We start from the raw sequence: 13,301 nt of genomic DNA, 5'->3' as shown, positions 1-13,301 counted from the left end.
GAAGATGTTCAGTCTTCTTCTGTGTGTCACATTTCTTTCTGTACAAATAGTAACCTATGACTAATATAAATAGATTTACTCCTAAAATGTTTTTCTGGTCTTTTGCCGGAGAAAAAAACAACTGGTCAGTGAATAATGGCTATGCAAGTGGTTACCTACTTTATGTTTATAGCTGGTCCCTCTCTTAAAAACAGTAGTGTTACCTCATTGTTCCTTTTGCCATTGATACCGATTTTTCTCTTCTTTTTATCATGTTTAATCATTAACCTGGGATAATAAATGGGAAGGTGGCAGATCTTGGAAGCTAAGCAGAATCAGCCCTGGTTAACACTTGGATGGGCAGCATCCAAAGACAACTCTGCAGAGGAGGGCAATGGCAAACCAGTGAAACCACCTCTGCTTCCCACTTGCCTTCAGAGCCCCTTGCTGGGGTTGCCATAAGTTGTCTGCTACTTGATGACACACACACACACATATGGTTTAGCGTTCAAGTCTTATATAACACATCTAGTGAATTTTACTTAACATGTATACAAGTTCAACTAATTTTAACCAAATGGAAACCCCATTTTCTAAATGAATTACTTTCCATATATTTTTCTTTCATCTGAAATGTGCATTTTGTATGTGATTTCAGTGTTTGTCAATATGCTATGTGTTTTCAACGTTTATTAGTAAGAAACATATGAATTCATTATAAAATCTTACTATTTTTCCTCATTTCATTAAGGATTCTATGATCATAAAACATCTTTCCTATATGAAATACTAAGTTTTGATTTGTTTCTAGACTGTGTTTGAAAAGCTTACAGTCAGCCCTGGAGTGCAAGTTCCCGGTCTGAAAAATGATGTTCTTACAGCTACTTGGCAACCACATAATAGTTAATCTTTGTACATTAAAATATAGTGCCCAGGAGATGAATACTTTACAATAAACTACACATTATAATGAAACTAATTTTATTCGATCACTTTACAGTAATTAGCATCTGATGGCATTTGCTGTATAGTTTAGGCCATTTTGCCTGAGTGTTCTAATACAATGCTGTCCTGTTGCAAACTGTCTTCAGCGAGTTTTAACATTTTAAGCAAATTGAGCAATTGTAGAAGTTTTATATTCATAGGGAGAAACAAGGTTGGTGATAATTGCACATACTTCCTTTTTTTTCCAGATTGAATTTTTTCCGAGATGTTCCTGATTTTCGAGTATTGGCATGTGGTGGAGATGGAACTGTAGGTTGGATTTTGGACTGCATAGGTAACATTTCTTATTGTTTCTGTTGATCTCACTTTTTTGTGGGGGAAACTTACTAAATGTCTGCAGTTTGACTTTTTCATGCCACTGAAACTGGAATTCATTTGAGAAAGCAAAACTGCTTGTGCTCCTGGTAGTCAAAGCTGCAGTTCTTTGCAGATTTGCATGAGAGTAGGGCTCACTGAATAAGAGGGACTTATTTCTAAGTAAATGTGCATAGGATTGCCCTTAAAGGAAGGGAGGCTGCTGAAAGCAAGATCAACTTTTGAAAGGTGTTGATGAAGTTCTATATAGCAAAAAACTGTATAGTGAACAAAGGTCTGTAAGCCGTTTAGTCATTTTCATATATTGTTGATAATGAATGTCTTGTTTTAGAGCTGATCCTCCTTCATTACATTGGACTTTACTCAGCATTACAACATGCTCCTCATTAAAATTTTATCTACCATATCCTAGCATAGTAGAGATAAAACAGGGCTTTTTTGTTTTACTATTAGTAGGAATAGACCACAGAACCCGTTCACAGCAGTATGATTGTTTTACTCTAATAGAATATGTGGTTTTACTGTACAGTGATCCTCTTTCTCAGTTCCTGTGATACTAATGGCTAGCAGAGAAGACAATAAGATGTGGGTTTCTCTGTGTGGTTGTCCAGTAGAGCCTTGTACTACAGTTTGGGGCAGATTTCTGTGCAAACCTGGGAGAACCCTCAGGTTAGTAGAACAGCCCAAGAAAGATGTATTTAAAACCTTGAAAGACTAAAATAAGTCCCTTATTAAATCTATCACTACTGAGTAATGGAGGGATGCTTCAATAAAAAAAAATGATAGACTTGGTCACTGGAGAGTATCTGAGCTGGATTTGCCTTTCTCTCCATTGCTCCATCAGCTGATGATGATGAGAGGATTAGAGGAGAAAACATCCTGTGCAGCTCCCTTCTTGCTAGGTGATAATGGGGTGGGAGAGGGGACAGAAAGCATGTATGTCATGGCTTCTGCTCCAAGGTCAAATGCCTGATTAGCTGGAGCCTCCTGTGGCACTGCTGCCACCAGTCTAATATGAGTTTCTTAGAAGCAGGGAGGGTGGTGCCAGAAACACCTATCCTTGTGCTGCAAGACCTATCTCAGGATGCTGCAAAGGTAGCGCCATGCCTGGTGGCAGCAAGGGATCTGTAAAAGGGGAGGTGGAGATGAAAAAAGAGAGGTGACACCCAACAGGATGGAGAAATGATATTTCCCCTCCTTTATGAGGCCTTTTGGGTCTCTCTTTTTTCTCTGTCATTGGAGCAGTGAGCATACCTACCGATGTAGTTCCAGCGGGTGGTTTCTGGGTCCCCCCAAGGGGTAGACCAGTTTGTTTCTTTTCAGCAGTCTCATGGCTGTGAAAGCTTGTCTTTCAGGCTACTCAGTGAGTAGCTTCACTCTCAGAGCTGTGAGGATGCCAAGAAAGGGGAAAGCACATTGTTTATTATTCACCTGAGGAGAGGTACAAAGTTGGGACTGTTCTCACCTATGTAATTATCTTTGGACAATTTAAAAACAACTTGCAACATCTTGCTTCAGGTTTCTACATATATTTATTCACTAGATTTATAACCCAGGCTGTCCACAAAGGTTTATGGTTGATCTCAGTCTTATTAAAACATGTTAAAATAATTCTAATTTGGTTCTCTAGAGGATATGTTTGGATAGTGAGCTTCTTATTGAGTTATGTTTTGCTTGGTAGATTATAAGGTATACAGTTCTAGATTGTGCAAACATTTAATGCAATATTGAACCACTGAAATTTGGCATGGATGTTTCCATTGACTTTATTCAAACTGTGTGTGATTTGACCAAGCAATTTCATCTCCGGATGCCTTCCTGGTTTATCATATCTTGAATATTAAAAATTGATTTCTGAAAGAGAAAATTGTTCCATTGTAAGCAGTTGTGTACTCCATTCCAAAGAGAACAGCAGTTATCAAAAAGCTAAAAGATTATATTCTTCTCTGGTAGTCCTGAAATCATCAGAGATTTAGAGTGGCTTGAGCATTGACTCCTAGTCAGTAACTTCAAGGTTAGGTACCAAAATACTGAAAATAACAAATCATGGAAGCACATATAGGAGTAGCAATAAAATTGGTAACTTGTTTAATTGCTAGGAGGCTTCCTTCAGACTGGACTGATTGCTTGGTATTCTCTGAACACAGACATTAACTATGCATTTTAAAATCCGTACATTGTCTCATCTGCTTTTATCTTTTAGCTGTCTACTTTCTTCATTTACAGAGAAAGCCAATATGATTAAGCATCCACCAGTTGCTATTCTGCCCCTTGGAACCGGCAATGACTTAGCCAGGTGTTTGAGATGGGGAGGAGGTAAATGAAAGTTATTATAGTTTGTATTTTAAAAGCCTATTTTGTTAACAAAAAAAAATTCTTTGTCAAAAAAATTACAGATGTAATGTATTTACTACTGTGCATGTTTTAGGTGCATGGAATAAGATTTCAGAATCACAAAGTGATTAAAGCATTGGACTAAGACCTGTGAACCTAGGTTCAAATCTCTCTGCCACAAAACATCCTGGATGCAGGGCTGGCTCACCCACTAGACATTTACCTAGGGTGCCAGCAGGACGTGTGTGCCAAATTTGGCCTCCCCCCCCACACACACTTAGGCAAATGCCTGATTTGCCTGCTCCCCAGCCTCCTCCCTCCCTTCCCCACCAGGTCTATTTCAGTGCCTGGGAACGGGTGGCCGAGCGCCATGCTCATGGGCTATTTAAAGGCATGCCTCCCTGTCAATCAGCTGATTGGCAAGTAAAACTGCACAGGAGGCTCCCGGCTCCTATGCCGGCCCTCTGGTGCATTCACTTCAGTGCCAGGTTGAGGTGGCAGGCCAGCAGCATTAGGAAGGACCAGCAAGCCACTGAAAGACTTGCTGCTGCCACTGCCTCCTCCCCACTTCCTACAACATGACCCTTCAGGGTGCTGCATATATAAACTGGTTCTGGAGATCTAAGTTATGAGTCCTTCCTGAAGGCAGTGGAGAGGAGGAGGCAGCCGCCGCCACTCTTTCAGCTGCTCGCTGGTCCTTCCTGCTGCTGCTGGCCTGCCCCCTCAACCTGGCACTGACAGTGAGCACACCGGAGGGCCGGCATAGGAGCTGGGAGCCTCTGGCATGGTTTTACCCACTGATCAGCTAATCGATGGGGGGCACCTAGAAATAGCCAGGAGCGCAGTGCTCGACCACCCGTTCCCAGGCATTGAAATAGAGCTGGTAGCGAAGGGAGGGAATGGGGGGGCGGTGCCTCGGAGGGGTGTAGCAGGGCACTGCAGGGGGGGTGGGTGGGCTGTGAGTCTGCATAGGGTGCCATATGCCCTAAAGCCGGTCCTGCCTGGATAACCTTGGGTCACTTACTCTCTTAGCATAACTTACTTCACAGAGGGGTTTTTTTAGAAGAAAATGGAGGAGAGAATAGCATGTATGCTGCCCTGAGCTACTTGGAGGGAGGATAAAAATGTATGAAATACATTCCTTTACAATATGACCCTTCAGGGTGCTGCATATATGACCTGGTTCAGGAGTTCTAAGTTAGGAGTCCTTATTGTTTTCAGTGCTTCTGCCTGTTAGCCCTGCGTAGAACAGCTGAGCAAGCTGTAGAACATCACAGTGCTCTGCCGGCGAGGATGGGAAAAGGAAAGGGTACATTTGTATTGTCTTGGAATATGGATAGGAGTTATTTTTCCACATATGAGGCCCAGCTTTGGCTTCACTGATGCCAGTCCATACAATCAGAGTACTACATACATCAACCCTCTCATGCTGAGGTCAGGTCATAAAACCTTCTGACAGTAAGAAGTTCCACAAGTTTAATGCAAGTAGAATATTGATATTACAGTTATTTTAAGTGTAATTTTAGTGGAGTGTTCATTAATAACAAGAAACATAAGTTGGTGTTTGGTCGTCTTTAGAGCTGACTATACTGAAAGGATTATCCTCAATAATATTATGTTAATGTTTGAGAACGTTTAAAAACTAGTCCCAAATCCTGCTTGGCTGGTATCTTGGATGGGGTTCTTTTAGTTTTTCTTCTTCTCTTATCCAGCAGTAGATTTCAGACAATCAGTCTTATGGTGCTATCTACCAGGATCTGTGGAGGCAAAGAATAAATAAGAGGCTTCCATTCCATTTTTGTTTGTGTTATGTCTTAAAAGCATGAGGAACATATTGCTTCTAGTGTTTACATCCAATACTTGCTTTTGTGAGATTAAAAGGGGAAGATAGTAGCAACTTGCACAAAATCCCAAGAAATAACGTAGCCAAGAAAAAGGATCTCTGCAGATTATGCAAGTTATGATTATTTAAGGCTCCAGAGCTGTCTTTAAATGGATCTACCTATAGTTGTCTTATTAGCAGTCTGTGAAGGACTGTAAATGACAGCGACCTAGCATGTTATCCTCCCATTTCATTTTATAATCCTTCTGATTACTGAGGGAGCTCTAGGTGCATTGTTGAACCTGTGCTGATATTAACCTAGGAGGCTGTAGGAGATGTATATGAGCCTCTCTGAATTTTCTAAAACAGGATAAAATAAATAATAAAACAATTGCATCTCTTTCTTCCTTTAATTGTGTTCTGAATGCCTGCTGTAACCCAATGATTCTTCAGGTTTTGCTTTGGTATCATTCACTGAGCTTCATAACTATCTTTCTATTTGGGGGCCTTTTTTCTTTCTCCTATTTCCCAAATGCATGTCTTCTGAGATTCTTGCCGTTAGCCCTGTGTAATTAGATGCTGCTAGCTCTTTGGTTCTGTTTTGTAGATTTTACTTCTGTCTGCTGAGGGGCCTGAATTTGTGTGAACTGTAATATACGTATGGCTTGAACTTTAACCTTCAGCATATCTAGTTATTCTTGTCCCCAGATAATACACTGAAAGCCCTCAACAGCGGTCATAAGAATAAAACCCTTCTCTTCTGGGATGTTGACAAGTCTTAACTATTTGCTTCTAATTCTGTCGATCATAAATTTGGCTTGTTTGGTGGAAAAATATATTTGTCCTCAGGTTCTTTAGTCAGCCTTGACATCTTACCAACTTTTGAAACCTTCATAAAGCATATATGATCTCTCTTGATATGCTCCAGTCTACACCTAATTTCCATATCCCTTAGTTGCCATGATCTCTAGCACTATAGTGAAATAGATACCTAAAGGAAGAATTCTTTCTGAAGATAGCTTATGTGGCAGAGTTTATTCAAAGACAGTTGGAATTGTTTAACATGATACTGTGATCTGATTAATGATCAGGACATCATTAAAACTGTATGACTTTTTTTTAAATGCGATTTTTAAAGGATATTAAAAAGGACACATCAAAAAGGACATTATAGCATTGGACAAAGTCTAGAATAGGGCAACTTGAATGATTAAAGGGTTGGAACACTTTCCCTATGAAGAAAGGTTGAAACGCTTGGGGCTCTTTAGCTTGGAGAAACGTCGACTCATCATTGAAACCGCATGCTTGACGTTTGAGAATGATCCTGTAAGAAGTTTAACTACCCTGGCAATTTTATAACTGAATGGCTGAAAAGATTCCAGTGAGCAGTGAACTTCCAGAACCTGAGGAAGGAGCAAGAGCACCAACATCACCGTGGCACGTGCTGGATGCTCGGGGAGTCTCTGGAAAGGGCTCCCCTCTCCATATTCAACAACTCTTGGTCACCCCACGCCAATGGCAACCGCGTACCTCTACCACCATGATGGATGAGGCCCCAGCACGCAGAGATGCCATCCTAACCAGGCACATGCGCCAGGTAAAGATGGCCAACGGAGAGGGCAAGGTGGCCGAGCCTGGAGAGGAGGGGAGCACAGAGGTGACCGGTGGGGAAGTTGATCCACCTCTGGCGGAGGTGGAAGCGATTGGGACCCACAAAATAATGGGCCCAAGGGAGGAAGAAGACCCAGGTGGGGGGGAGGAGCCGGGAAGTCTCTGGCAACTTGCAAGTGTTATCGATGCAGGGACCCGAACCACTTGGCCAGTGGCTGCCCGAACCCCCCTAGGCCACCATCCACCACCACCAAGACAAGCGCTCTGACTCCTAAGAAGCAAACCAGCCGCCCTAAGGATATGGCGAAGAACAGTGTGGCCGCGAGCTTGATGCCTGATGAGAGACCAGCATCATCGATGAGCTGAGTGAGATGTCCTGGGAGGATGAGCTGGCCGGAGACGAGGACGACCTGCTCTAAATGGTGCTAGTCAGCAGGTCGCTGATGAATCGGCACCACTCAGGGTGAGAGTAACGGGGTCACTATATTTTGTGCCAGTAATTTTGCTAAACAGCAGACTCAAGAGGTTCGTGCAGGTGAAAGCGTTGATTGACTCGGGGTGCATGAGAGACATAATCACCCCTAAGCTGGTGGACACGTTGGGGCTTCCCACAACGTCTTTGCCGCAGTTTGAGCAAATGGATGGGTCAGTGATGAGGGGGGAGCCATGCGTGTTAGAGACTCAATTAGTACCGGTGGGCATTAAAGACCACTGGGACCAGGAGGCTTTTGTAATAGCTCCCTCATCCTCTTATGATGTAGTGTTGGGAATAGGATGGCTAGCCAAGCACAAGCCAGACATTCAATGGGGAGACCAGACAATAGAGTTCAACGATACGAGGTGTCTGGCCCATCACTGGAATAAGGAGTGGGGCCCCAATCTGCCACCCTGAAATGAGGTTTGCTTGACAATGGAGGAAGTCCAGACGATCCCTAAGGCTTATCGAGACTTAAGGGGGGTGTTAAGTGAACAGGGAGCTGACGAACTCCCACCCCATAGGGACACGGACTGTGCCATTGAATTGATCCTGGAGCAGACCCTGCCTAAGGCCAAGATGTACTCAATGGGGTGGGCTGAAAAGGTGCAACTGAGGAAGATAAGAACCTGAAGAGAGGCTTTATACAACTTGCCACGGGCCCCCATGCAGCCCCCGTCCTCTTTAGGAAAAAGGACGGCTCGTTTAGACTTTGTACTGATTTTCGGGGGATCAATGGGATTTCCACTTCCAATGCCTATCCAATACCCCTCATCAAGGACTTAGTACTGTGTAGGAGGGGAAGGTCTTTACTAAACTGGACTTGAGGGATGCATACTTCAGGGTGCGCATCAAGGAGGGGGACGAGTGGAAAACCGCGTTCAGTACACCAATGGGACAATTTGAATACCTAGTGATGCCATTTGGGTTACAAGGAGCGCCGGGAGTGTTCATGAACTTTATCAATGAAGTGTTGAGAGAATATTTGTTTAAAGGGGTGGTGGTGTACCTGGATGACATAATTATCTGTTCACAGGACCTCTAATCGCATGTGAAACTAGTGAGGGAGGTCCTCAGTACGTTACTGAAGCATAAGTTGTATGCTAAGTTGTCAAAATGTGAGTTCTACAAGACCGAACTCGACTATTTGGGTTTCAGAGTATCCGGGCAGGGGTTGGCGATGGACCCAAGTAAGGTTCAAGCGGTACTAGATTGGGCTCCCCCGAGGACATGTAGACAGTTCCAATCGTTCCTCGGGTTCGCAAATTTTTACCGTACCTTCATACAGGGGTTTGCTCAAATAATGTTTAGACTTTGTACTGATTTTCGGGGGATCAATGGGATTTCCACTTTCAATGCCTATCCAATACTCCTCATCAAGGACTTACTCAGTACTGTGTCAGAGGGGACAACTGAGGAAGGTGCAACTGAGGAAGTTTCTAGATAACCGAACTCGACTATATGGGTTTCAGAGTATCTGGGCAGGGGTTGGCGATGGACCCAAGTAAGGTTCAAGCAGTACTAGATTGGGCTCCCCCGAGGACATGTAGACAGTTCCAATCGTTCCTCAGGTTCGCAAATTTTTACCGTACCTTCATACAGGGGTTTGCTCAAATAATGTTGCCCCTCACTGAGTTATTGAAAACAAAGGGGAAGGGTCCAGACTCCAAAAAACCGGAAGCGAAGCTAAATTGGACGCCGAAATGTCAGGAAGCATTCAATAAGCTCAAAAAGCTTTTCACAAGCGAGCCAGTCTTAAGCCACCCCAATGAATTGAAGCCTTTCATTGTGCAATGTGATGCTTCCGACGTCGCGGTCGGAGCCATCCTCATGAAAAGGGACGAGGAGGAAAGGCTAAAGCCCTGTGCCTATATTTCTAAGAAATTTTCCCAGGAGCAGAGAAATTGGTCGATGTGGGATAAAGAGGCTTTTGCTGTGACCTATGCTTTAAAAACATGGAGGTCATGGCTGGAGGGCGCCAAACTGCCATTTGAAATTTGGACCGATCACAAAAATTTGGAGGCGCTCACCGGCCATCACAAACCTACTGAAAAGCAAATTAGGTGGGCGGGGGTTTTCTCTAAATTCTATTTCATACTGAAACACATCCCGGGGACAAAAAATTTTTTGGCAGACACCCGTTCGCACCTCCCTCAGCACAATAGCCAAAAAGAGGAGGTAGTGGACTCCTTGATCTCCCCCTCTCAAGTAGCTGCCATGGTAACCACACGGTCCAAAGCAAGGCAGAATCTGCAAACGGAGAAGTGGGGGGGGGGAGGAAACGACTGGCCACAGAGACCAAAAAAGAAGGGGAAGACCGCCTGGGTGAAGTACAAAAGGGAGAGGATGGGTTCTGGTATAAAGATGGCAAACTTTACATCCCTAAGAGCCTCCACTCAGAGGTCCTGCAATTTTGCCATTCCAACAAGCTAGCCGGGCACTTTGGGTATGTGAAGACACTACATCTAATTAACAGGCAGTTCTGGTGGCCATCTTTGAAAAAGGACGTTTCTGAGTTCATGGCTTCTTGCTCCATTTGCTTAACGGCTAAGAGAATAGGGGGGAAGCCCCCTGGGTTATTGAAGCCTCTAGAAACAGCCACACGTCCTTGATCTGTAGTGTCAATGGATTTCATAGTCGAACTACCAGCCTCGCAAGGGAAAACCATATTTCTGATAGTAGTAGACACCTTTTCCAAACAGGCGCACTTCCTTCCTTGTGCGCAATTGCCATCCGCTAAGAAACTAGCTTATTTGTTTTTCCACCATATTGTGAAACTCCACTCCTTCCCCGATAAGATCATTAGTGACAGAGGCCCACAGTTTGTTGCCAACTTCTGGCGGGAGTTTTGCAAACTGATGGGTATAGAACAGGAGTTGAGCTTAGCTTACCATCCACAGATGGACGGACAGACGGAATGGATGAACGCGCTTTTACAACAGTATTTACGGTGTTATGTGAATCACCAACAGTCTAATTGGGTGGACCTCTTTCCGTTTGCCAAATATGGTTACAACAACAGTGTGCATAGTTCAACCAAAGCTTCCCCATTTCAGATTGTAAATGGGTACGAAGGTAAGCCTGTCCCATTGTTGCTGGGGGGAGAGTGAGCCCGGGACCCCACCTCTTTCGAGCAATGGTGGGGCAAATTGGAGGGCAGCTGGAAGGGGATCCAAGAGAACCTCGAACTGGCCAAGGAAGCTTATAAAAAACAATATGATAAATTACATGTGCCCGTGTGGGATTTCCAAGTGGGGGATTCTGTGTTTGTCTCAACAAAAAACCTTCCACTGAATCAGCCTTCAAAGAAGCTGGCATATAGATTTCTGGGTCCATTCAAAATCAAAAGGGTAATCAATAAAGTGACAGTAGAATTGGAATTACCCAAGATGTTTAGTAAAATACACCCTGTCTTTCATTGCAGTCTTTTGTGAAGAGACCCGGGTGGTACTCCTTGGCACCCTCGACCGCCAGCTCCACAACCTATCCAGATTGGGAATCAGAGTCATCATGAAGTACAAGAAATTTTAGATGCTAAAGTGAAGCGTGGAATGTTGTACTATCTCATTAAGTGGAAACATTTCCCGGCCAGCCAAATGAATGGATAGCAAAACAAAATGTCTTAGCCCCTGATTTGATAAACAAATTTTATAAGGCATTCCCTCAAAACCCCCGACACTGATGTTAAGCAGGGCAGTATGTCAAGCATGGTAAAATTCCATTGGTAATTGATTGTTTTAGGGTCCTTCATAAAACTGGTCTGTGAAGTATCATGGAGGACCAAGGTCTGTTATCCCTGTTATTCTTTCCTGTCCCCCTTTTTTTCTTTATTGCTTGCAAAGTAGAAGTAGAGAGAAACGAAACTAACTTGAGAAAAAGTAATCAGCACCTTCCCATACATTCCTGTAAGGGAGTGCGACACATCTAGGGAAAGCAAGGACGGAGTCCTGATAACGCCATGAGAATGTAGACATTTATGCTAGTTTATGTGTGAGAGCGCATCCCTTGCCCCCACCTTTTGGAATCCTTTTGAAGTTAGCCTAAAAAGTATTATATCAATGAATCTTTAGCATAATTCTCAAGAATCTGTTACACTGAAAGTATCGGTCTATCAATAAACGTAGTCTTGTATCAAACCCGACTCGTCATTGAAACCGATGCTTGAGAATGAGATCCATTCATGACCATTTGCTAAGATTGTATACTAGAATCTTTCTTATTAAAGTGAGCTCTTCTGCTACATGGATTTGTTATCAAAAGAACCAGATATTGCTTAGTATACTTCATAAGGTTTCTGACTAGTATACTTCTTCCCTATGGACATGGTTGCTGCTTCCCTCTGATTGTCTGGAATATTCTGCAGAATGGAAGAAACTGGGAGTACTTAACAATGGAAAATTACTCAGTGGTAATTCATTTGGTCAGAGTCCCTATTCTCCCACCCTGCAACCCTCATTTTTCCTTTCTTTTATGTACTGTCTGTGGTGGAATGGCACCAATGTGCAAGCCAAAAGCAGGAGCCTGAAGAAAACAGAACAGCTCAAATTCTCTTCCTTTCACTATTCGTTGCCTCCTTTTTCCCTGGTAGTTGGTGCCACAACACTGATTTTTTTTCTGAAACTTTTCCATAGGATTGGAGAACGCAAGGGATGCCAACAAATGTAGTTGCTGGTGAGTAATTTTCCGACTCCATGATGCAAACTCCTGGCTTGATTTATGGATCATGAAACAAATAACCTTTATCAATTTGCAGAATTAGCTCCAACACCACTAACTCACTACTTGACAATATTAATTGTGTAGGTTATTGCAGAAAGATAACATTTTAATTTCTTTGTATGAAGAATCATCTCCCCCCCCCCCAACACTGCTGAAAGTTGCAGGTACCCATGTTGATACACAGAGAAAAATAAAAATCATGCAATGCCTTTTGTTAGGACCACCCAAAATATCACAAAATAGCATGCAAGTTTTCACATTGTCTGGGATTTTTCATAAGGCTGGATGTTCATCTCCCTTCTCCCCCCCCCCCCCCCAAATAAGAGAGAAGAAAGAAAACATCATGGTGACAAAATATTGTTTTAAAATGGAATATGCTTTGGGCTGAATTGGTTTAGTTTAGACAGAACAAATAGAGTTTTCAAGGTCCTGGGTTATGACAAGTGCACAAGGACTTTCAAACAGTTGAAGAAATAAAAATCTCAGAAAAGACAAAATACTTACTGTCCTTAGCTATGATTCTTTACACTTTTCTGTGGCCTTTCTTAATAATCATTTGCTATTGAGAACTGAATAATGCAAAATAATATGCATTTCTATTATTATTTCATTTCTGCCATGGTCACAAACTTTGGAGGTGCTTTCCCATTATTTCTTTCAAAGCCAGCCAACAACAAAGTAAGTTGATGCAGAAGAATAAAATGCAATTGGGCTTCCAGAGGAGGGTTGTTTTTGTGGACTACTCTGCTCCCATATTGCAGGGTCTAGACAAATTGCTCTAGGACAACCCACGGTGATGTCTGGCACTTGTTTTGAGGTGTGTAATGGAGATATACAGCCATATATATATACCTAACCATGGCCTTATCTGGTAGGTTATTTTATATCTGTTTGAGTCAAGTTTCTAGCAAATTACTGTGCCATTCTAAGGACAGTCACATCCTCCTAAATCCACTGGAGTCAATGGACGTAGAAGGGTGCAATTCTGCTTAGGACTTCAGCTTTAGCCTTCAAGCAATTAGAATCCCACATCCTAAAGGG

General features: G+C 42.9%; 1 protein-coding gene across 3 annotated transcripts in view; it reads left to right on the top strand.

Moving 5' to 3' along the window:
• DGKB (diacylglycerol kinase beta) overlaps positions 1–13,301 on the top strand; it is a 475,459-nt gene that overhangs the window by 144,895 nt on the left and 317,263 nt on the right. For all 3 annotated transcript variants that reach the window (XM_060248589.1, XM_060248588.1, XM_060248587.1), the window contains 2 exons: positions 1,173–1,258; positions 3,526–3,615. In XM_060248589.1, coding sequence (XP_060104572.1) covers positions 1,173–1,258; positions 3,526–3,615 — 176 coding nt within the window. The remainder of the gene's footprint in view (positions 1–1,172; positions 1,259–3,525; positions 3,616–13,301) is intronic.

Source organism: Heteronotia binoei, chromosome 10, assembly GCF_032191835.1.
Source record: "Heteronotia binoei isolate CCM8104 ecotype False Entrance Well chromosome 10, APGP_CSIRO_Hbin_v1, whole genome shotgun sequence".
In the NCBI taxonomy this organism is placed as follows: domain Eukaryota; kingdom Metazoa; phylum Chordata; class Lepidosauria; order Squamata; family Gekkonidae; genus Heteronotia; species Heteronotia binoei.
Note: the sequence above shows the minus strand (reverse complement) of the source record. Positions and strands in the feature narration are given on the sequence as shown.